Raw genomic sequence first — 25174 nt, 5'->3', positions numbered from 1 at the left:
GAAACATAGCTCAATGTGAATCAATCAATCATTCAATTATTATTTGTTAGCTCGAGGCGCTTTACCAAAGAGCAGGTTAAAGACCTTATTCATCATTATGTTACGAAAGAAAAATGGGAAGATGGGATATGATGCAGGAAGGATTTCTCCTTTGTATTCCTCGCGTTCCTGTTGTCCACACTTCCTTACCGCTGAGGTAGAGGTCGGAGCAGGCCTTGCATGAATGAGGACTTCTACATGTCAGCTAAAAGAGAGTAAATAGTCGACTTTAGGCTACATGGACAGACCTTTAGTTTAAGATCCTGATAGTTTTTTAATTAGCAGAATTGAAGTTAGTCGTCTGTGTTCTCTTCTTGAAAGTTGAGTTCAAATCTAAAATCATACAACCATAGCACAAGACCCGTTGTCAGTACCACTGCTGCCATATTAATTGAGGCCAAAGAAAATTTCACATGTATTATTCTGCTCTGGTGCCAAGGTTTTTTATTCACCGTGTCAAGAGCTGCTCAAAGCAAAGTGCTGCACTGTGCCATAATGACTGACTATTGTAATTTCCTAACCTGTCATTATCTTTTCAACACTTTAGTGGGCTTTTAAGCCAGCAGGAGGTCAAAAACATTCCCCTTCCACTTAAATGCACTTACAAGCCCCTGGATCAGAGAAAACTTCTGGGTTCTTTGCTCAACTCACATAATTAGTTTGACTCTGATATTTCTCTGTCATTGCAGCAGCTTCCCTGTAAGAAAGCGTTTTCTTTCCTCTTTCTCTGTCTTCCCTTTTCAAACATTTCATCCTCTCTCCTTCTGTGAACCAATCAAACAGGCAGAGCCGGTGGACGAGAGTTCAGTGAAGAAAATGATCCTAACCTTTGAGAAACGGTCGTATAAAAATCAGGAGCTGAGGATTAAGTTTCCAGACAGCCCAGAGAAGTAAGTGTGGTACTGACCATTCACAATGCTTTGCTCTATAGGCTGTATATATTTTAAGAACTCTAACACTATAATAGGTGATAAACTACATTTCATATGTAATAATCAAATATTTTAAGAGTATGTTTAACCCTAAACATACAGCGCTCTGTCTCTTAAGTAATGGAGTATACATAAAGAACATGACAGGGTATCTGTATAAGTATTTATTACATTCCCTCTATTGTGCTTAGTGATTTATATTTAAATAAAATGTTGCTAATCAAAATGTTTCTTGCTCTTTAAAACAGGTTCATGGAGTCTGAGCTGGATCTGAACGACATCATCCAGGAGATGCATGTGATCGCCACAATGCCCGACCTGTACCACCTGCTGGTGGAGCTCAACGCTGTCCACTCCCTGCTGGGCCTCCTCAGTCATGAGAACACTGATATCCTTTCTTTGATATATATGTGTGGGCTCCGACTACTAAGGTGTATTAAGGGTGAAAGGCTTGAAGAGGTCAAAAAGCTCCAGCTTGTAGTATGAAGATCAACTTAACAAATTAGAGCGACGTGTCATCCATGACCTTGATGAGGGCCACCTATGACGACCCTGATGAAGGCCGCCTATGACGACCCTGATGAGGGCCACAAAGTTCCATGAAGATGAATTAAGGACATCTGTTAGAAAACACACTAGGTTTTTGTCTTTTCACAATATTTGTTGACCATAGCAAAAAGAGCAGAATATTGCTGTCCACATGATTTAATTATCTGATCATACAATTCAAAGCAATTTATTAAACAGTATGCAATTTATCAGTTAAATTTACAAAATGATCATGAAGTTGGTATTCAGTAGCTGATTTTGATTCTACAGTCAATTGTCAGTCTGGCACTGGTATATGTTATGTGTGATCACGTTCATATTGTCCTTAGCCTGAGCTACATGTTGCCATAGCAGTGGTGGACCTGCTGCAGGAGCTGACAGATATCGACACACTCCATGAAAGCGAGGAGGGGGCCGAGGTACTCATAGACGCTCTGGTGAGTTCAGGATTTACACCAGACTTTAAAGATATTGATGAAGCTGCACTTTGGAGTCGATACTCAAGCTTCTTGGCTCTGACACCCGAATCAGGGAGGGGATAGATTTATGAAATGAATAAATCAGAGGGAAGGCCTTAGTTGGCGCCCACTCATATCTGCAGAAGAGATAACGTAGGCCCCGTGTCCACCTAGAGTTTTTTTTCTGAGTGCCAGCATCTTAGTAAAATTGTTTTCAATGAGAGGAGAGCGTTCGCAGCAGCAGGCGACCACCTTGAGAAAAAGCGCAGCACCCAGCGTCTTTTTCCCAGTGCTCGAGTTGAAAACCTTTCAACTTTTCAGAAAGGTGCTGTTGACGTCACAGACACTCTTTTCCAAATGTAAGATATTCCCCGTATTTTTGCCGCCTACAGATCGTGTCTTGTACCCACATCCTCTTTGCTCCGTGTCCGGTAAAAACGATCTCAAATAAAAAACAAACAGTAAAAAGTAACGCAGAAGTGTCAGTCATACAGCGGCCGTTGTCAACAGACTGTTGTCATAGAGACTGTTGTCATAGAAACAGGACGGACGTGCAGCAACGCTTTTCTTCTCAGCGCACAAACGCTTCATGCAAGTACTCGTTAGCGCACAGCCAGCGCTTTTCTGCCGGGGAAAAAAATGCTTGGTGGACACGGGGACTTGATAAAATGTAAAAAAAAAAAAAAAAAAGAAGAGCTTCTCACAGATTGTTCTTTATTGGTGTTGTCAATCAAAACAACTCTGTGAAATTTGAAGCATAATGATTAAACTGGGGGAAAATATGCTGCTAATTTGTGCTTTCTGTCATAGTTTAATTATTACAAATTTAACATGTTTGTATCCTTGTGATCTATGCGAGTTGTTGTTGCTATTAAGTAAATTTGATATCTAATTTAAAAAGTGACATAAACCTGATCAAGGAAAAACATATTAATTTAAAGTGTTATGTCAACCATGTAATTATAGCGTCTCCTCTCGTACCCTTTTTTTGTCAGCCTCCAGCTCTGTTGGCTTCAACACTCTGTTTTACATCTCTCTCTCTCCCCTCTCTCATTCTCTCTCTCTTTCTATTTTTTTGTTGTTGTCACTGAGCGTGTCGTGATGCCGTGAGAGCCAGGGTAGATGTTGATGTCCCATTATGTGTGCTGACATTTTGAGCGACACAGACAAAGGTCAAACTACAAAAATGTGTTGATATACCTAGAATAGCACAGAAAACTCTCACTATGACACTTCCTCAAATAATCTGTGGTTTTATACCAAGCAACATCCCACATGCATACATGCAATCTACCTGTTAGCAACATGATTAACTGAGTAAGTAAGTTATTCTGCCTTTAAGATTTCATTGACCAACAAACCTCAATCCAATGTGCACACTTAAACACGAGGATCCGGGGGGCTTTTAAATATTTACTGTGCACAGGGAATGTAGATGAAGGTGTGGATGATTGGATGGATGAAAGATGGAGGATTTTTATGATGTTTGCGTCCATTTCGTTAAACAAGGAATCAGCTGGACCCTTCAGGATCAGGCCTGAACGTCTCAGGTGATTGCTTGGTACAACTTAACTCAACTGGCTCCTCCAAAGTTTATAACAACGATTAACAAAAACTTAATTCTTAGTGCAGTGCGGCAGCGTGGATGCAGACAAAGGGAACGCCATGACCACAACCAACCCTTACTGTATAAAACCTGAAAACTACACCTCCCTGCTCTGCCATGATTAAAAAGACTCCATCCACCTCCGTCTCAAGGTAGCTCTTCTGATCTGATTATTTTTAACATGAAGGATGAAAGCATAAAGCCTTTAAAAAAAAATCACCACAGTATAAATTAATTCTTCACTAGCCTTGATCGTCCGAACTGATGTGAGTGTGCTGATTTCTTTATACTTATTTTGGTTTTCTTATTGTGACTGAAAGCCTCTAACTAGCTAACTGGTGCAGAATGGGTGAGACAGTGTTCTGAAGGTGATAAAAACAGGTTCTTGTTCGTCTTATTGAGCTGTTTATAACACATGGCCCTTTTTGCAATCTTAAACCTGAGCATACTCGGGCACTTTCTGCTTAAGACTGTAACTTAACCCACTGAAGTACTAACTTCAGGGCCTCTGTGGTCCATCCTCATGTTTATTTTTTTTTACTTACACAAAGGAGAGACTTGTTTCTCACATCAGTTCAACCAAACTACATCACATGCACAATCCCTCCTTATAAAGTAAGACTCAGCTGGTAACATTACAGATGGACAGAAAAGACGCACAGACAAGATTCAGGTGGAGATGAGTTTGAACCACATCACTTGGTTTTCCTTCTGGCTAGCTCACGGTCTGGTGAGTATCTTACAGGAACAGTTGTAGGGACGATTGGACAAACAGTAAAGACAAGAAAACAGTTGTGTCCCAAGAGAAATGTGATATGATGCTTTGTGAAACAGTAGCTCCGGTGCAAGCTCTGCAAAGCTCTCTGGATACAAGCATTATATAAACGCAGTTCATTTACCATGCAATGGAGCGCCCACAGCCCCATTCTTCTTTACAGCTTCTTCCCAGGGAAACAGTTTGAGGGCAGCAAGGCTTGGTTGAATCCATTTGTCTCTCCTCTTTGCTGCAATGCTTCCAGCCCCTCTGTCCTTGTTGCCAGAAGGCCAGGTGGTATCCTTGATAAGATGAATCAAAATGATCCACAGCGGTCTTTGCCTGCTCATAAATCTGTGTCGACTGTCCGTCTTCTTTCATCTGTTAAAGTACTTTTATTCAGCCGGTCGGAACCCCCCCGCGAGCTCTGTTTGGTTGAGTCTCTAATCTTGACTTGACTGATAACACCGGGACACGTTCAGAGAAGCTCAGACTGTAAGCAGGTTTCTTCTGCAAAGCCAGAGTCCAGATGTTAAAGTTGTAATTTGTGGCCCTTCATATTTTCTCTTTAAAGTTAGTTTTCCAGATGATTTCTGAAGCATCGTAAAGAAGTTGAAAAGATGAAAGTTGTTGGATTTGAAAAGTTAATGTTGACCCGACTTCTTGATACTTACAGATACTCTTCACATTGTACAGCGGCCATGATGAGAAGAGTTTTGTCCTTTAATTTTTGTCTATTTTAAGAATATTGGTGTTGTTGATGCAAAAAAAATACTTTCTGTCTGCAGCTTTAAATTACATTTTTTTAATTCATTTTTTTCATCAACAACAGTACAATATGAAAAATATTTTAAATTACATTTTTACATACAGATGATGTCCTGGTTACAAATTTCTCATTAAACTCAATTTTTTCAACGTTTTTTTGCTCTTATCTAGAGCAGTGATTCTCAACTGGTGGTTCGGGACCCAAAAGTGGGTCACAGAGCCATTTTCAGAGGGTCGCGAATGTGTGCCTGGAAAAAAAGATAGTGTCAAAAAGTCTGAAGTATTTTTTGAGCTTGTTTTGTTCCTTCATCCGTGACACATTTTGTACCGTCTTGGGGTTGAATAAATCTGATTGGTTGAAAATTCTCAAAAATTTGGTTTGCAAATTCTTGACTCAAAGGAGTCCCTGAGGCTTGACCTGATGAGAACCACTGATCTAGAGGAATTAAGTATTTCCACACTGATCAACTTGGTTTCCCTCTTTATGTTGTGATCGTGTATCAGAACCCTGACTTAAACGTTGTCTCTCTGTGTCTGTAGTTGGAGGGTCAGGTGGTGGCCCTGCTGGTGCAGAACATGGACCGGCTGGATGAGCAGGTGAAGGAGGAGGCTGATGGCATCTTTAACACACTGGGTAAGGAGATATGCACCAAGTCTACACAAGTCTCTGTTTGTCTTGATTAAAGTAAACTTTAATCCACATTTTATCCACAAACATATTCATGTCATATATTATCTTACCTACAATGTTAAGAAGCTTACAACCAAATCAACTTAATTCATATAGCAGCTGTAGCTACCGTGTTTCTTTACATGATGAATCTACCCAGACTTACATCTCTCCATTAGAATGAGCTGAGCCCTTTCTTGTGAGCTGTAAAACACGTAAAGAACTAGACATGGAAAGGCTTTCACTGCCCTTAACTTTGTGTTTTTAAGAATTTTAAATGATGGGTTAAAAATTAAATGCACACTGCAGGCGATCTAGGCGATTTTCTTCTGTGGTTTTGTAATTCTCATGAGCCCTATTCAGACTGCAATTTGAAACTATAATATTAAAACACCTGTGTGATGTTTCACCTTCAATCTGAATATGGTAGAGGCGTAATGTGGGGATGAAGTGATCCCCCTTTGTACCATTTTCGGAGATAGTAACAGAGGCGTTACAGACGTTAAAGAGGCAATACGGTTTAGGCGGAGTCGGTAGGGGAGTGCAACGCTGTGTGTCTGATCGTGTGTCTATGTGTAGCTCCTGCTGTTCTGTGCTTCCATAACAACGAAAGGCAATGTGAATTCACAGACTGGGACACCAATATTAAACATCACCGGATCAAGTCGTGATGTTACAGCACTTTTGCAAAAACAAAAGCAGTCTGAAAAGAGCTACGATTAAAGAGAGGCTTGCAAGAAAACGACTCAATAAAATCGGGAGTATTTGAATAAAAAAAAAAATGGTTCCCACTTGTCTAAACATGAAAAGCCCGCTGAGAGGGATGTGTGCTTTTAAGGTGTGTAGGAGCCAGTGCAGTTTGGCCAGTGCAGAGACAGAGAAGGGGGGGGGGGGGGGCTTTCACACTACACACACACAGCATAGACTTACTTTATTTGTATTCTTTAAGCTTAACAGCGTTCTCTCTGCTGCTAAGTGTCCTGGTCTTTTTAATGTGACGGCGAAGGAAGCTGTCAAGGTCTCATTTGGAGTTGATAACTCTTTTTTTTTTCTTCCTCAAAGTTAGCCGTAGAAGTTGCAGTCTGTTTTTGTCACATTGATTAAACGGCATTCATAAAAGGGCTTGGCGGGGGCATGGGCCAGCAGATAGTTTGAGAAGTCGTGGTCTCTGTATTTAGCCTCTCATGAATCAGACTTTTCTGCCTCTCAGCTCTTTTTGTGTTGAATGAGTCTACTGAGATGATATTTTCTTTGTTGCCAGATTGAGGCCGAGTATCAGGAGGGCTGTTTAGGTGTGTGTTTGGCTCCGTGTGCAAGTGTGGGTTATATCGAGGGAGCGTAGCTATTCAAGTTTGTGTGTGTGTGTGTGTGTTATCAAGGGAGCTCTCCAAGCTTGAATAAGCCTTTTGTCTGCCTTGGCTGCTCTCTGCTCTGAGCTTGCTGTCCTCCAGGATGCTGTCTGTCTGTCTGTCTGTCTGCTCTGTTTGAATCACTGATAAAGCCCCTGCTCTCTCTCTCTCTCTCCCTCAGCACCCTCCCTCTCCATCTTTCTCTCAACATTTCTCTATCATCTGCCGCGGCTCTCTACAGATTTTTTTATTTTTTTATTTTATTTGTCTTATCTCCCAACCCTCTCCTCCATGTATGTTTGTTATCCTCTTGTTACATTCCCTCTGCTTTCCATTCCTCATCTTTGACTTGTCTTCCCTCCCCTTTGCCTCCCTGCTGCTTTTCCCCTCCATTTATTTCCCTCCCCTCTATTCCCATAAGTTTTTCTCTTCTCCCTCCTTTCATCACCACCAACCAGCAATCTCTTTTGCTCCTATTCTGTCTCTCTCCTCTCCTGTCTCTCTCCTCTTCTCTCTCTCCTATTGTCTCTCTCCTCTTCTCTCTTTCTCTCTTCCTTCCTCTCTCTCTCCTTGTCTCTCTCTCTCTCTCTTCTGCCTCTCTCTCCTCTTGTGTCTCTCTTCTCTCTCTTGCTCTGTCTCTCTCTAACTCTCCTCTTCTCTCTTCCCTCTCTCTCTCTCTCTTCGTCTGTCTCTCTCTCTCTCTTCTTCTGCCTCTCTCTTGCTCTGTCTCTCTCTAACTCCTCTTCTGTCTCTCTCCTTCTCTCTCTCCTATTGTCTCTCTCCTCTTCTCTCTTTCTCTCTTCCTTCCTCTCTCTCTCTCTCTCCTTGTCTCTGTCTCTCTCTCTCTTCTTCTGCCTCTCTCTCTCTTGCTCTGTCTCTCTCTAACTCTCCTCTTCTATCTCTCTCCTCTCTCTCTCTCTCTCTCTCTCTCTCTCTGTTCCCTTCTTCTGCAGTCTGCCCTGATAGAGATATCATGTGACGGACAGAGACGGCTTTCTTTTGATAATATTAGAAGTAGCTGGGACAGAAACTCAGACAGACCTTCTATAAAAAGATGAGTGTTGCGTTTCACATTTCTTCTTCTTCAAAGTTTATCCGTGTAGCATCTATGTGTGTGAAAATGAGGCTGATAGAGGGCTTTGATTGAAGACCACACTATATATAAGTACATAATCAGTGGTTACTTTCCCAGCTGGATTAGTCGACATCATGCAGAAAGCTCGCCTAGATTTAACATCAAAACCACTTGTGTGTGTGGGACTTTTTTAAGTCGAGAGAATCTTGAGTGACAGCTTAAGACATATTTCCAGTGTTAAGCTTAAATTTTACCGTGTCATGTTCCAGCTGCGATGTGTCCTCTAGAGCTGATAGCACGAACTGTAGTTAATGCTTTTTGCTTTGACTAGATTTGTTGCAGCGCCCTTCAGAAGGATTTCAGAAGCAGCTTTTCAATCTGCTCTCCTTCAAATATGGTCTTTTTTTTATCGTTTCAATGTACAAAGCAGATGAGTTGGGACAGAAGTCCGACGCAGGAACAGCAATCTGGACAATTTTCAAAATATAACTCCCTAAGCAGGCTACTCATCCTGTTACAAAAATGCATCAACCTTTTTAGAAAGTTGGCAATTGTAAAAGCACAGAACTTCCAGAAGCAAATAACCAAATCATCAATATTTTAGCAATGTAGTTTAATCAGACAGAGAAGCTGCTGAGTGTCTGAAACACTCACTGTGGGGTTTGATTTGGGGTCAGAACAAAGCCGTGTCCCAGACTGCATTAGGGCTTTTTCACTTGCAGAAAACTCCTGAAATACTCCAGAGCCACATTTGGTGCTCTGATATCACCCGGAGTTTCTCCTGCAAGCCCCCCTAGTATTTTTTCCGCAGCAAGTCCTCATGGCCTGATGTGAGAATGCAGCAGGATATTCTCCAGGGAATTCAAGCGAATGGTAGGGGGGAGTGACGTTATACTGTGACGGCTGCACGGTGCATAGAGTGTATGCATGCGGCCGCTACGATCTCCGTGCACGTAATTAAACGGCTGCATAATGTTTTCTGTTCTCCAGTATGTTGTTCTCCGCTCTTTTGTTGACATTGTGATTTCGCCGAACTACAAAGCATTGATATAAAGGCTGTCCTATACGTCAACACAGTGTGTATGCTGTGCCTAACTGACTTGCTAAAATTAACTTGAAGTATACAGACACAAGACTTAAAGGTTTATTTTTAGATTTTTAATATTCCATTTTTAAATCTTTCTCAGCTATCATCGAAAATATGGCGGAGTTCAGACCAGGCCTGTGCACAGAGGCCGCCCAGCAAGGACTCATGCAGTGGCTGCTCAAGAGAATCAAGGTAAGAATGCAGCAACTGATTTAAAAGATTAATTGACTTTTGCATTAATGTCTCAAAAATCAGTTGTATTGCATGCATGTGTGTTCAGGTCCCCAGTCATGTAAAGCAGAAAATAAGACATTTAAAGCGTACTAAATCTGAAATACATGTTGTCTCTCAGAGGATATGGAGATTTTCTTATACTCTGGTCTTTGGAGAACAAAGTTATTCGAGATGAGAGGTAATTTGAACGTGGTCTCTTCTCCCTTTCCTCTCAGGCAAAGATGCCTTTTGATGCTAACAAGCTGTACTGCAGTGAAATCCTGGCTATCTTGCTGCAAAACAATGACAGTAAGTGTGTCTCTCTAAATGGTCTGTGGCTTCCAAATAGTGCTAATTTATCTTCTGCATTTCTTTTCCCTCTCAGCCTCCACGAACAGACAGAAAATTCACAGTTCCCTGTTTCCTTTGCTTTTCCTTCCTTCTACCTGGATTATTCTTCCTCCATTACATTTCCTTATTTCCCCTTTTTTGCTCACCGCTCTTTCAGGCTTCCTATTTCACGTCTTTTCTTCCCTCTCTCCTCGTCTATTTGCAGTCTGCTTCACCCTTCTCTCACTCACTAAAACCCTGTAAAGCCTCAGATAGCCACAGGACGATCAGGTGCTTGGACAGGTTCTCATTAATGGTACAGGCCATATTGATATTCAGAGGGAGTCGTGTTTCACTTTACACTCGTTCTCCCCCTCTTCCATTTATCCTCTCCATCCTGCCCTTCAAATACAAAATAAAACTTCACAAAAAAAAGGTTTTCTTCCCAGGGAATGCTGTTCCCTATTAAAATACTGTCATTCACTTGGATTTAGAAAATATGCAAATCACATGACTATTATTAAAATATGACAGTTTGGGAAAAATCCTTGATGTGCTAATTTGAATGTAATTATCGCTGCCTCTTGTCAAATCTGACTTAAAACGCCTCTCTGAAGGGTTTATATGTAAAAATACTCCATGCAGCAAACGAGAACAGCATTCCTACTAATTAAGACCCTGTAGATACACCATTTTTCTAATGAAGTCGTGTTTTTAGTTATGGAAACTTTCCTGCACAGAGAAAGTAACACAAAGTATTTTTGGGTAAATAAAGTCTAGGTTGTTCCACTTCCTGATGCAAATTCACAGAATTTCTGTGTATTAAAAGGCTACCTCCACACTACTGCAGTCTCAATTTAACATTAGACCATTAGGTGGAGTCAGTAGCATTGTTTGTTTGTTGCAGCTGGTAAACACCTGATTCAAAGTGGGGCCCCCCCTCCTGGGCTCATCGTCACCGGATGTGCACAATTACTGCCTCTGACAGAAGCTGTGAGGTCACACCCACCCGGTCCAGCAACCACCTGCTGCATGCCGTTTCTATGCGCGACCTGAAACGTCAAGTCATTGTTTGAGCGTAGATTGCTTCTACCTACACTGAAACCTAACTGAGTATGTTCTTTTTCTTGTAATGGAAAAGCCAATCATTTAGCACGCTAGCACAAGCTAACCGCCTGCGTTGGGAACCTGCCTGTCCAACAGACAGCCGACCAACTCCTCGTCGCTCTTCATCTCAAGCTGCTTCATTAGTGCCCGGAAGCGGAAACCCAAATGTTCACTCTCGTTTTCCTCACTATGATTATATTGTATTTTCTTTGCCGCTACGTCTGCCATATTGGCAGGTCTGAATGGCGTCCAGGTGTTGAATATCCACTCCTGAACTCTCCTGCGTGCTGTCATTGGTGTGGTGTAATATAAACCAATCCCCACCCAGAAAATTGTCCCAAGTCAACCAAAGCATCAAAGTCCAGGCAGAGGACAGGGTCTCTGCAGACATGGTCACATCCACACATGTATGGAGGCCCATCAGTGATGATTGAGCTGCATTATTTCTTCACAATCTTCACCCATGCTGCAATGCTAAAAACCATATTACACATGACAGTTTATGTATAACGGGCATGTGCATGGAAAAAGGCGCTGACTGGTTATATCAGCCCAGAACGGCAGCACTCCAAGTACCAGCTTGAATAACAACAAGGTCCGCAGTGCTTAGTATAAATTCTTCACTTCAGTGTAACAGCTGCAAAGCCGGGGCTTTAATTTCTTTTGGAAAGAGTTGCATTTAAGTAGTGTGACGAATCCAGGAAGGATAATCGTGAGTGATTAGACCCATCAGCCATCAAACGAGGTTGACTGCGCCGTCATTTCCAAATGTATTTTGCCCATACACACTCCAACACCTCCAAGTTTTCAAGCTAAATTAGGGGTCCAAGCGTTTGTTTTTTTAAGAGGTTTGAAATGCTGAAATAGAGAGGGCAATAAGAGTTAACATAGGAATAGACATACTTGTCTAAAAAGAAAGAACTAGTCGTCTGAATGTCAAGTTCTCAGGGATTTGGGGTGTATGAGAAGCCGAACAGTATCATGTAATCTTAAAAATGATTCTCAGCCAAAGCAGATATTTAATTTTATTTAATTGTATTTGTTTCGCTCATGGAAATGTTCAAAGTTTCAAATAAAAAAGAAGAAAACAATTCAAAATGTGATCACATTCGATGTCCAGAAAGGAGCACGGAGAAGAACAATCTTATTTTGCCAGCCCTTTACCTAAAACACATAACTCTTGAGTAAATATTTTTTCCTTTGTTCTCTGGAGGTCCCTCATGGCCAATGTGTTTGTCAGTGTTTGTTCTCATCGTATGTCTTTGTAGCACTTCTCTCACTCCCTCCTAGTCTTTGCCTCCTTCTCTTTTACCTTCCTTCATCTATCCACTTAAACTTTTATCCCCCTGACTGTTTTCTCTCCTCTCTTCTCCTCCCTAAATGTCTCAATTTTATCTCCCTGTTGTCCTGTTCCTCCATTTTTATTACATAGTCTTCCTTCTCTTTTTTTCCACAGATACCAGAGAACTGTTGGGAGAGATGGATGGCATTGATGTGTTACTGCAGCAACTATCTGTAAGATTTTACCTTTACTCTAGTTTTTGTTTGCTCTCTCACATCCTATTTATTTACAGGTTCATTTGAGTCTTGCTCGATTTAAGCTCAGTAGTTTCTCCACCATGAGTATCTCCAGATCAAAGATTGACAATATGTTTGTATACACAATTAAGTCGAGCTACGTTTAAAGCCTGTTTAGGCCATTCACATGGATTACTGTCCTTGTCCCGTTATACAAGCACCAGGAGAGAATAATTTATTGACGATATGTTCAACTACATGACTGTAGGTGGCCCCTTTTCAGCCAGTTACTATTGGGCCTTCTTCATGATCTAATCGGAAACTGGTAGTATGTCAAACGGTGAAAACATGGACAGATTAACAACCCTGTACGTTCTGTATGACACGATATAACTGTCTCCTTGTCAGTCCAAAAATGTGTGGTTCTGGCTCTCCAAAATGCACGGACCCAAAACGTTTCAAGGTGCATACAAGCAAGACCCCCAAGCGCATTATCTATGTGTGTTAGTCCGACTTCAGGAAGTTCGACTAAGTATGATTTCAGTTGGACTAATATGTTACATGTATATCAGAAGTCCAGTTTTAGTCGGACTTACACAATAAATCAACTTTTTTTAACATCACATAAATGTACTCTGTGAGCTGTATGAACTTTTGCTCTAACTCTCGGGTTCTGCCACAAACTTTGTATGACCCTGGGCCAGTTTTTAACTCCCCAAATCTGCCTTGTTCCCTCTGAATCATGGGACATTTGTGGACTCAACACACACACCGGACTAAATGTCGTTTATTACCACTAAATAAGTCATTACACTTCTTGTTTCCCACTCTGTCTCTGCCTGTCTGTTCTCCCACTTATAGTACAAAAATTTGCTTTAATTCTGGCTTGTTGATATAAGTCCCTGTTATCACTAAAGCAGCTCTTATTGCCCACCTTTCCAAACTATTCTACTTAACTACTGCAGACACTTTACTGGTTTTCTAAACGCTGACTCACTCAGAGCCCTCCCTCGCTCCTTGTCCTCTCAGGTCTTCAAACGTCACAACCCGTCCACAGCCGAGGAGCAGGAGATGATGGAGAACCTCTTCGATGCTCTGTGTTCCTGCCTCATGCTGCCAGCCAACCGGGACCGCTTCCTCAGAGGGGAGGGGCTCCAGCTGATGAATCTCATGCTCAGGTGAGGCCCCAGTACATTCAGAAATTTCTAAGAAAAGGTTTACATCTGTAGGAAAGTTTCAGACAGTTTGAATCGAATTGGAGCATTTAAGTGGCAAGAAAGCTCTTTTAGTGTCTTTGCCTTGAACCATTATGTGGCAGCCATTAAAGCCTCTCTTGCAAATGCCAGCTTTTAGTACCTAAAAGGTATTTAGACCCAAAAATACGTTTAAAAAAGGAGCCATATTTACATATGTCAAAACTTTCCATTTAGTAGATGCAACAGTTGCCGTTCAGCTCCCTTTGAACTACGCTGGCCATACTGTTTGATCCAGCTACTGTAGGTCTTTGCTCCATGAGTACACATCAAGCTCCAGTGACTCCAAACTGAGATTGGACAGATTAGTCTAAGACAAAATGAAGGACGTGATTATTCTATTATTCGATAAATATCCAAATCTGTGTTTCTTAATGGATCTGATTTTGCAAAAAACTGGTCACACAATTTACAGAAATAGAAATATCATGATGTATTCAGCATGTCTCTGCTGCAATACTAACATCCTACAACGTACTGAGGTACAGTAAGATGAGATTGATAAATATAAAGCAATAGAAATCGTCTTTAAAATGAAAATATACATTGTTGAATTGGGTACATTGAGTGTCATTATAAATATGATTTGGCCCTCACAGCTCACATAACACTTTTTCCTCCTGTTCTTTCTGCACTGTGAACATTTGAGCATAACACCGTGTAGCTCTGCGAAGAAAAAAAACCACGTCGTGGACTCTGTTGCCCAGCGAGACCACCAGTCTAATCAATCAACAGTTGGTGGAGCGCGGCAAATTGCCGAGATTTGACCTTAAAGAGTCATGAAGACGCATCACATGCATTTATGAAACCTTCCCCGCGCTGATAATCACATCTCTCATCACGCTGATTTAAGGCTTGAATCGATATGTCATTATTGGAATGCAAAAACACATTTCTGTTAAATCGTCCACCAGGGAAATGGGGTAGAGAGAGAGAGAGAGAGAGAGAGAGAGAGAGAGAGAGAGAGAGAGAGAGAGAGAGAGAGAGAGAGAGAGAGAGAGAGAGAGAGAGAGAGAGAGAGAGAGAGAGAGAGAGAGAGAGAGAGAGAGAGAGAGAGAGAGAGAGAGAGAGAGAGAGAGAGAGATCAATTATGTCCTTTGAAAAAAAAAAAATCTGAGGCCCTTTCATAAAATATACATTCTACTGTACATAAATAAATATGTTGTATGTATTTAAGATTGCAGCTTGTCCTACTTTTTTTGACCATTGTATTTTAAACCTGTCTCCTGTTAATCCACCAACTTTTAGATTTTACTAAATACTTCATCTCCTTAATTCCATTTTTTTTCATCATATCCTTCATTTTCATTTTTAACATGAATCACTTCTCGCTTTCTGACCCAGACAGAATGCAGGTGCCGAGTAAATAGAAAAGAAAAAATGAGACGGCAACAGAAAAAAAAGAATCATCTCAACTCACTGAGACACAGTTATTGGTTTTCCCATCAAAACTTCCATTTCAATTCCAACCAGGCCTCTCCAACCTCGTGCTTCATACAGATTTCCCACCTGGTGTCTCGATGAATTCTTAGCACAGATAAATGTATCACACCAGATGTAGCACGGCCATTCTTAAAGACAGACACCTTGGAATCATTCACTGTCAAATATCGCATTGCTACTATGATTCTCCTTCTCACTTTCAAGGCTCTCCATAACCTCTCACCTCTGTACCTCTCTGATCTCCTTCACACCTACACACCCTCCCGGACTACCTCCATGCTCCTCACCAAACCTCCTGCCCAACTATCATCAATGGGGTCTCCAGCCTTTAGCCTCCTTTTTTTTGGAATGATATTATAGTCTGATCAAGTTTGAGAACATTTTGATGAAACTTTGGGGTGTACCGACTGATCGATCATCACAGCTTTGCAAAACTTTCCCGACATCTTTGAGTGATTCAGTCTTATCTAGAATCTGCTTCTCATCACAACAAACTCCTGATGTCATAACTCTACTTGCAATCAATTTTTGGGAAGGCGACGGCGTAGGGTCCACGACACCAGGATGTTGAGTTAAGTCAGCTGTCTACAAACTGAACTGCCCAGTTTCCCCTCAGAAAGTACACAGTGTATCATTCCCCTCCGGCCTCTCCAGCCGTCCATCATACATAATGTGCCTGTCTGGAGAACCAGACTCAGCTGCTGAAATATGTGTCCCTCCTCCGAGATAAACACTGTCATCTGTCATTGGTGGGAGTGGAGGAAGTGACAAGGTGACAGACAGCTACATTTCCTGAGCGCAGGCTTGGGGTTGAGGTAGACGGTGCAGACGGAACAGGAAACAGCCACTTCACCGAACGCTGATGAAAGAAAACATAAATATCTAAAATCCCTTTTTGTTGTCAAACACATTTTCAGGTTTGACGAGTTTTCAGAATTTATCTGGGATTTTTTTTTAAATAAAATATATATATCAGCAGTAGCAGAAGATGAGTGTCAATGTACAAATACAAGAGGCTAATTATTTATAATGGAGGCCGTTTATCGTCTGCTGGACGGGCCAATTAAAACAAACATTTGGGGAAAAATTAAGAGTAGACCTACCAGTACTTCTTCAGGCACCTTTACACCACTGTCTATATATTTTGATGTCTGTTTGAGGGGGTGGGGTGGCTTTAAAATATTTTCATCTGCGAGAGAGAGGCCTGGCAGAAAAAGTTTGGGAACCACTGCTTTCAAACAACCTGCCTAAACTAAGTAGTGCACGATTTAAACTGGAGGTTCTGTACAGGCTTTTTAAAGAGAATATCTGTGGGTGCAAATTGTAAAACCTAATACACATGCCTTGATTTCATAACTGCATGAAGTCCAGTTTGTTAATCTTCCAGGTTTTCTGGAACTCCCTTTTAAGAAATTCTTGATGTTGTTGAAAAAACAATCATCTCTGACTTGAGCGTAATTTCCTCCTTCTGACTGCAGAGAAAAGAAAATGTCCCGAATGAGTGCTATGAAGGTCCTGGACCACGGGATGATTGGACCAGAGGGAGCAGATAACTGCCATAAGTTTGTGGACATCCTGGGCCTCCGGACCATCTTTCCACTTTTCATGAAAACCCCCAAGAAGATGAAGAAAACTGGTGCTTCAGAGAAAGAGCATGAAGGTCAGTCAGTCGCTATAGAACAGGGCAACAACAGACAACGTCTTCTTCTACGCTGCATTAAGCCGCACACACGTCACCCTGATTAAACGTGTCATCTAATGTCAGTAGCAGTAAAAGGAAAGATTATAGCTAACAGAGTAACAAGTGGATCCAGACCCCTCAGGTAAAAGGACACTAGGCTGTTTGATAATTTTTGATAATTTTTTTTTCTCTCGATGTGAATTGTTGGTTAAGTGGTGAAAACGTTTTTGCAGCATTTAGAAATAAGCAGCAATTGATCTTGTTATAAAATAGTTTTATACCTTGCAGAGTTTTTTTATTTATTTACTGTGGTTGTTGTTCATGCTAGCTCATGAAACTCATTGGCTCACTATACTCAGGCGGTATAATTGATGGATGGATTTATCCCTATTTATATAGATTTTATTGTTAGAGGCCCAGTCTGGTATTCCTGCAAGGGATTCCGACTGCCTACCTGAACAAGGATTCACAGGTGATACATTACATTTCTACAGATTTTGAATAACTCTCTCCGACTCAAATCTGTTTCTAGCCACCTAATTGTTGTTTTTTTAATCCACATTTTGAGATATTTTACTCGCATGGTCCTCACAAAGTGACACTGACATTCATACAGAGGAACCATCTTACATGTTATTCAAACTTAACAATGCAGATTCAGGGATTAAGTGATAGTGAAGCTTTTAAGGCTACGTCTCTAACATCCTGGTGAACTGCAGCCTCTAGTCACACCTGTTTCCTGCAGACACTCTCAATCCTAATCTCGCTCATGTATCACACTTTGCTGCCTCTTCGGCCTGTCAGTTTACATTATCAATCCAATCTTGATTGATTTTCCTGCCGTCACCCTCAAACCTCTCTTGTCTCTGAGTGAGAGATAGGAAGTGCAAACAAGAAGCAGAAAGAGAGAGAAAGATAGGAAGTCCATGCGACACCGGGCGCAAAAATAAATATGAGACAGAAAGAAAAGATGTAGATACCCTGTCCATCTCTCATCTCTTTGTTTGATTTCTAGCATCCAAAATTTGGACCTCCATCCTCTCTCCGTGTGTGTCTGTATTAATTAAGTTTGACTCATCCAGAGGAGCTGTCTCAGCCCTGCAGAGAAGAACAAATTGTCTTCCATTGTGTCCCGTCTTACCCAGGGACTGGATGAATTAACCTATGACCTCCTCGAGCAGCAGGAGGGAGATAACCCGTCCTTACATTTAAACCTTTTCCCCCCTGTGTGTTGAAGCCCCTGGCAAGGCAGACACATGCTTAAAAGATGGGCTTTAAAAAAAGAAATGTGGAAAAACACCCTGAAGGTTCTTGTCCCCTCTGAGGTTTGGCAAGTGTGGTGTAGATCTGTAATTCTCAACCTGTATCTAAAAGCCCACGGTACGATGACAGAAGAGTGAGACTCAATATGATTCTGTTTTTTTAATCCAGCAGCTCTGATTTTTAAACATCCTTCTTAAAGTTAACTTTTTATTTTTACAAGATGAACATGGCCTGGTATAGATTCCCTAACCCTAAACCTCAAAGGGTAGTATGGAAACTTGACATTCACCTCTATTCCAATCTGTGCTTAAATACTGGTAGGCTTGGGGCGCCGATGGCCTAGTGGTTAGGTCATGCCCCATGTACTGTAAGGAGGCCATCGTACTCCAAGCGAGCTCCTTTCGCATGCCATTCCCCACTTTTTCCCTGGTTTCATACTCTATCCGCTGTCCTATCAAATAAAGGCATAAAAAGCCCTAAAACATATCTAAAAGAAGATACTGATGTGCTGATCCATCATGAAAGCAGAAGTAGGCAGGTGACCAAATAACGACGTATGCCCTTTTCAGACTGCTTTTTTTCCCCAGTTTCTTTCCATGTGCTGTTGTTAAGCTAAGCCGTCATCCCAGTCTTTGAATTCACATTGTGTTTCAGAGTTGCGGAAGCACAACAAAGTGGGAGCTTTTACATAGACACAAGTTCAGACATGCATGCATACACCGCGCTGTGCTCCCCTACTGGCCCCCGCTGAAACTGTAGCACCTCTGTAACTACCTCAGAAGACGGTACGTTGTCCCCTCATTACACCTGCACAACATTCAGATTGGAGCTCAACATCACAGGGGCGTAAATATCGCGGCTAGAAACGTTGGTTTGAATACGGCTGTAGTGTGCAGTATGTAAACGTGTCAGGTTCTACATCTTAACAAAGAAAATCCAAAAATGTGGCCTTTTCTCTAAAGTTTGCTCGGAGACCTGATTCTCACCAAACCCAGGCAGCCTGGAGAGCTGTTTCCAAGGTCATTAAACCTCAACACTTAAAATTCTGAAAAAGTTTTACAGCTGAAAATGAAATCGATAGAAAGAAAATTAACTTTTTCTTTGCAAAACAAAGAAAGTTTGTAAATGTGAGTATTTAATGCTTCACTTTTCATCATTACTACTGATCACATTTTATTCTTTTTGACAGATGATTTTATAAATAGGACATATTAAGCATTACATTTAGGAGTGAGTTTTCCATAATAATATCGGGTTGTTTTTTTTATGCTGAGAGTTGAAGCCTTTATAGAATATCCCACCGTGTCTCATCGGTTCCTCTCACAGCTATAGGGCCTGATGAGATGCTTGTCATAGTATAAATCCCATTGAGTGAACCCTCCTTCTTAGTGAGACTTCTAATTGAAAATGCTGTGAATCAAGTGGTTCTCCAGAATAACACAATAACACTAGATTAATTAACTATCAGCCGCCTCAAACAGAAGTAATTAGGGTGTAGGGATCTTATTGTCCTTCTATTCTTTACTGCTCGCTCTTTGTGTGTCTCTCTCTCTCTCTCTCTCTCTCTCTCTCTCTTTTTCTCTCTCTTTTTCTCGCTCTCTCTCCACATCCGTTCCACGCTTCTCTCGATCACCTCGGTGCAAAGATCCACATGAAACCGGCCCCGCAATTGACACGGCCTAAATGACCAGGGATTGCCAGGCCTCATACAGAACGGGATAATTAATGGAGACATTGTAGGTGGAAGAATAGTAGATGAAAAGCTCTGTTGATGACTATTCTTGTCACTAAATAGCCGCTCACCTTGTTTTGGGGGTCTCGGTGTATCGGTGTACTTGCTCCGTCATTACCAGTGAAATGAGACTGCATGATGGAAATTGTTAGCAGCCGGTTGTTATATTTAGGTGGCTAATGATGCGAGCGACCATGAGAGGGAGCCGAAGTAAACAACTAATTTACATGGTGTGACACAATAGTCATAGCTCCATCTCCAGCTCCTACTAGGTACAGGGATTGTGTGTGTGCTCCTGTGCATGTGGGTGTTTGTTTGGTGAATAGAGAGTGCACAGAGGGGGGTGTGTGTTTTTGAATGCCAGGCAAACACCTCTGCATGGAGCCCATGCCCTTGCTGTGAACCTTGTTTTCTGATGAGGGCACTAAAATAAGTAATGAGTGAGGTGTGCCTGCAGGAAAAAAAAAAAAGTACCTGCTGTATAAAACATGTCGCATTTTGTGGTTCTGCGGCTCAAATCGACGTAGGCATGGACGGGAAAATCAAGGAAATGGGAGGCTTTAATTGAAACATTTCCCCTCCCAAATTATGGCAGTTTCATTACAAAGATAAAACATTTCTAAGCCCTGGCTTTATCATCAGTATCTCCTCTGGTATGAGTAGAAAATGAGGATTTAAGAAGCATGTCTTCATAGCAGAATATATGAGCCTAGATAAGTGCCTCTAACAGAGAAACTTATCTCGGTTTAACGATGAAACCACCATCACATATTTCGGTCAAATGCAAAGAATCAGAAGAGACTTGTCATTTGATCGTCCCTTATCCAGGCTCTGAGCGCCTTTGGCACGGATGGAGATCAGTAACGTTTTACATGACGCAAGTTTGATTGTGATCTGTGTTGTCAGAGTCATGCTGTGTAATCCTATTATTAGTGTATTTGAGAGGGAGAGATTTGCTGTTAGAACCCTGTGTAAAGACGCGTCTAATTAACACCTTCACATTCGGCCTTTCCACCAGTGGGCATCGATAATGTTCCATCTGTGTAAACTCCTACTGTAATGAAATGCGCTCTGGTATAAGGTCAAAGTAAACACACTGCTTCAATTAGTCAAGGCTTTTATTCTTTAGGGACTGTGTGGTTCTTTCCAACAAATACAATGAACCTTTATCTGTGCAACATTCATTACAACAAGATGGAAAAAAAAAACGTATATGTTGGGGCGGCTGTGGGTCAGTTGGTAGAGTCGGTTGCCTCTTTACCAGAAGGTTGAGGGTTCAATCCCCAGCTCCTGTAGCAACATGCCCGATGTGTCCTTGGGCAACCCCATATTGCTACCAATGCTTTTTTTGGTATTGTGATAACCATAGTCGACACTTAACTATGCTAAATGACAGATTAAGATGGATGGTTTAAATACATTAAAGGGGACAGATGAAGAATCCTCTTCTACAGTGTTTTTGAACATATATTCAGGTAACCTGAGTGTCTACTGACCCACAAAATATGAAATAAACCCATCCAGTCCTTTGTTTGTGGTCTGCATTAGCCTTACAACACAGAGAAAAATGCTCCGTTTCTAATTTGCTGATCAAAACTTTTGCGCAGTTCCGCCATTTTTATTCTCGCTAGCGAAGGAGTGATGTCTACCGGGAAAACTCAGGGGAGGCTCATTGCATTTAAAGAGACACACACACCAAAACGGAGCGTTCTACAGGGTCACAAACCTCCTCTGGTGCTTGATTCATGTTATATTTTGACCACAGCACAGCACAGATGTTTCATTTAGACCACAGGGGATTGTTTGAAAAGGTGAAGAAGGGGGATAATATGTCCTCTTCAAAAATAAAACATAACATGTAGACCATGTACTGTTAATAATCATAACTTCTAAGAGTCCACAGCAGAAAATACTCTTTTAGTTAATGTAAGTTGGTATTGTACAGTCTGTACCGTACATAGTGTGGACAAGAAGAGTCTTTAGAAACCCTGACACACTAGCCTGTGGTGCTGGGAGGCTAATTGCTCTCCCCAGGGCTCACCCAGTTCGGGTCAATTCTGTCCATCATGGAAGCACCGCCTATCTTTCCTCCCTGTCATTCACAACTAAACTGCTCTTACTTCAACTGTCGATCAGTAAATGAATTCAGGCCACTCAGGGTTATTTGCATGTTAACTTAGTGCTCTGGATCCCTTGGGGCAAAGATGAGGCAATGAATGATTAGTGGGTGATGATCGAATGCTAGCTTCTGGAAGTGTAATCCGAATGCAAACATCCCTCCAGAAAAGGTTGACTTAGAACTTGTTTACTAATGTGAAGTAGTTCCATGTGATGGATGGGTTTCATTTATTTCCTTTTGGAGGTTCAGTTTGAGTTTGAATAAATAGTGCATTCAAAGTCAACCTCAGTTCTCTCCTGCCCACACAGTGTTTGACGCCGAGGATGTTTGCAGTGAGCTTTGTGAATCTTTCAAAAGAGAAAACTCTGCAGAGATCTTTGCAAATGCTGCTGCTGCCAGCTCAGAGGTTGTTGTATAAATGATCATGTTCGATATAATGGATGCACATGTTCATGTAATGTTCCTAAACACCAGAAAGCTATGATCAATAAATAACTTTTGTTTCTGGCACCAAAGCTGCCGCGTTTAGGACAGAAGACTGAGAATACAAAACAACAGACGCTAAAAGACGGTTTGCAATGAAGAAACACTCTTTACTTTGGTTTTCATTTTGACTTTGGTTAAAATTCAATACACACACTGAAGTGTCAAATAAGAAGGACCTTGCTTCAGGAAGTGATTTTTAGGATTGCTTACTGTTCCCTGTGGACATTTAGAAAAGCAACATACAACCATCTTTTGTTTTATGGACATATTTTAAATGATTCTCTTTTGTTTTTTACGCTCTCTTTTCATTGGTCTTTGGGTGATCATTTGGTAGGTTTTGCTCGTCTCAAAGAGATAAAATGGAAAGATTTCTTGATTTCTTGTTCATTTCCTTTTTTTTCCCTCAGAGTTGACACTAAGGTCTAAAGCGAAGCATGTAAATGAAGAATCGATCGAACGCCTCTCTAAAGGCTCCTTTACCAGGTCTTGCCCTCCATCTTGTACCCACAGTGTAATCCCGCCTCCACCCCTTCACGTGTCTCAACTGAGCCGTCGCTGTTTAGTTTAAAACTCTTTGGCGACAACATTGCACAACCAGCGATCAATAGCCTCCCTGGCAGGGCGTGGAGGTGGCGACATCAATTACCGCTCGGATCAAGTTGATAAAGTAGCGTCCTTTTGGAAATGGCACTTTAGCCTCCTTGTCACGGTGTACAGGAAATACAGTGTTCTACATTAAAAGAAGGGAAAACTGGACTAAAAGTACCGGATCTGCAGTCTGATCACACAGATTTAACAGTATATGTAATTCCTGTCAACTATGATGCCATGCAGTCAAACTGGGAAATGCAGTTACGTTTGCACTTTGGCATGCCATAATATTCTCTTTTTTAGTTGTATGTAGTGTAGGATTTTGCAGTTATAGACACAAAGTAATTTGGTTTCCCCCCCTAGACACCAAATCAAATCAAGGAGTTTCTAAGTAAAATGTATTTCTTTAATTACTTTTAGTTTGAAAGGGTGAACTGCACTGTAAGATATTTAGAGAGACTACAAACTAATTACTTTCAAAACAACTGTTCAGATTCAGATTCACAGATTCAGCAGTAAGAAGAAGGAACCAGCATTTTTTTAGGATGTATTTTCTGTTAAAATCTTCTGCATAAAGATACAAAACAATGTTTTTCCTGTCTTTTGTTTCAGTGCATTTGCTTCCTTTCTGTGCTGCTTAGCACATTTGTAATGTAAACGTACACGTTTTATTATGAAAGATATGAAGTTTGAAGATTATAGACCCTTAGATTTCTTATCCTTCAAGTGTTGTAAGTGAGGATGACGTGGGTCGTAGGGGATTGCAGAAAGGGAGCTGACAGCAAACACGACCCCTTTTAAAAAGCAGAAATGGGATTGATTCCTGTAGTCTTGTTGCTTAGCAACTGCAAAGCCTCGTTGAGAGCGAATATTGACCTCTTGTTGATAAAGTCCAATTACATTTTTTTCTCTCCTCTGTATATCTACAGATGGTACAATGTCATAGCCCCCCCCCTGTGTATATGCTGTATTGTTTTCTAATAATAAAGAGAAACATTTGGCTCTGATTGTCACCCTGTGTTGCAGCCTGTGAATAAGACGGTCTGTAAATGATGAGATAACCTCTTACATAGCATGAATCGGGGGAACAAGTACACTCAATGGGACTAACTCGTTTTTGTTGCTAATTTAGTCAATTAACATGCTTCAGACCCCCCTCTTGGTAAAAAAAAGACCCCAGAGCTGCCTCCAACATATTTCTATCACCATGAGAAATGTAATTTAGCTACAGCCAAAACTGATACCCCTCATCCAGTGTGCCCGAAAATGAAAATTGATTTCTAAATTGTATTAACATTTTCTCCTCCTCTTGTTCTATGCCCTCTTTGTAAGCGTATCCAAGCTTAGCCGTGTGCGTGCTGTAATTGCAAATTATCAAGTGCTAATCGATTTGTTCTCACTGAGGGTTGGGGTGTGGGTGTGAAGGAGCTTTGCTGGGTGTTTTTTTTTTTTAATATGAGTTCACTGTTTAAACTGAGGAGCAAATCAGCAATGCGCTTTTTGATGAAGGAGGCTTCAATACGGCATGGTCTGCTGTGAGAGAGATGGTGGGCAGAGGCTCTTATGTCAGTTAATAAACAAAGAAGTAATACATGTATAAGTCTCACTTCACTGTTCAATAAAAGTTTACTACTGGAAGCAGAAGCTGACATTTCTCATCCATTCTCTCTCCTCAGAACACGTCTCCTCCATCATCGCCTCCATGCTGAGAAATCTCAAGTCCCAACAGAGAAGCAGACTGTTCACCAAGTTTACAGAGAACGACTGTGAGAAGGTTAGTCCAAATTAGCAACATTTGAATCAAAGTTTGGTGACAGTTATGGGTTTTCTTCTTTGCTTTTATTTCAAGAACACAGTCACTCAAATCTTGTCGTTCACACAGTCTTGATGAAGCAGAATGTTTGTTTTTTTCAGTGTTAAACTTTTCACAAGTTAAACCTCTTATGAAATATTTAGAGCATTTCCTTTTACTTGGCCAGCCGATATTAGCCTATCCAGTAACTATCGGTACCGGCTAATCTTATCGCAGATATGCGCTGATATGACTAGATTTATTCACCAGTGAAACAGCATTTCATTTGAGTATCATTGTGTTACTCAGTTCACTTCATGGTTGTCACCAACAAAGTGTGCTATATCGATAACAACAAC

General features: G+C 41.2%; 1 protein-coding gene across 1 annotated transcript in view; it reads left to right on the top strand.

Moving 5' to 3' along the window:
• Positions 1 to 25174, top strand: part of ctnnbl1 (catenin, beta like 1) — a 50670-nt gene that overhangs the window by 4573 nt on the left and 20923 nt on the right. Inside the window, exons 3-12 of the mRNA XM_061057170.1 lie at positions 823 to 929; positions 1220 to 1359; positions 1860 to 1957; positions 5647 to 5740; positions 9388 to 9479; positions 9737 to 9809; positions 12394 to 12452; positions 13485 to 13633; positions 16630 to 16811; positions 24700 to 24797. Of these exons, the coding sequence (XP_060913153.1) occupies positions 823 to 929; positions 1220 to 1359; positions 1860 to 1957; positions 5647 to 5740; positions 9388 to 9479; positions 9737 to 9809; positions 12394 to 12452; positions 13485 to 13633; positions 16630 to 16811; positions 24700 to 24797 (1092 nt within the window). The remainder of the gene's footprint in view (positions 1 to 822; positions 930 to 1219; positions 1360 to 1859; positions 1958 to 5646; positions 5741 to 9387; positions 9480 to 9736; positions 9810 to 12393; positions 12453 to 13484; positions 13634 to 16629; positions 16812 to 24699; positions 24798 to 25174) is intronic.

This window comes from Labrus mixtus, chromosome 15, assembly GCF_963584025.1.
Source record: "Labrus mixtus chromosome 15, fLabMix1.1, whole genome shotgun sequence".
In the NCBI taxonomy this organism is placed as follows: Eukaryota; Metazoa; Chordata; class Actinopteri; order Labriformes; family Labridae; genus Labrus; species Labrus mixtus.
Note: the sequence above shows the minus strand (reverse complement) of the source record. Positions and strands in the feature narration are given on the sequence as shown.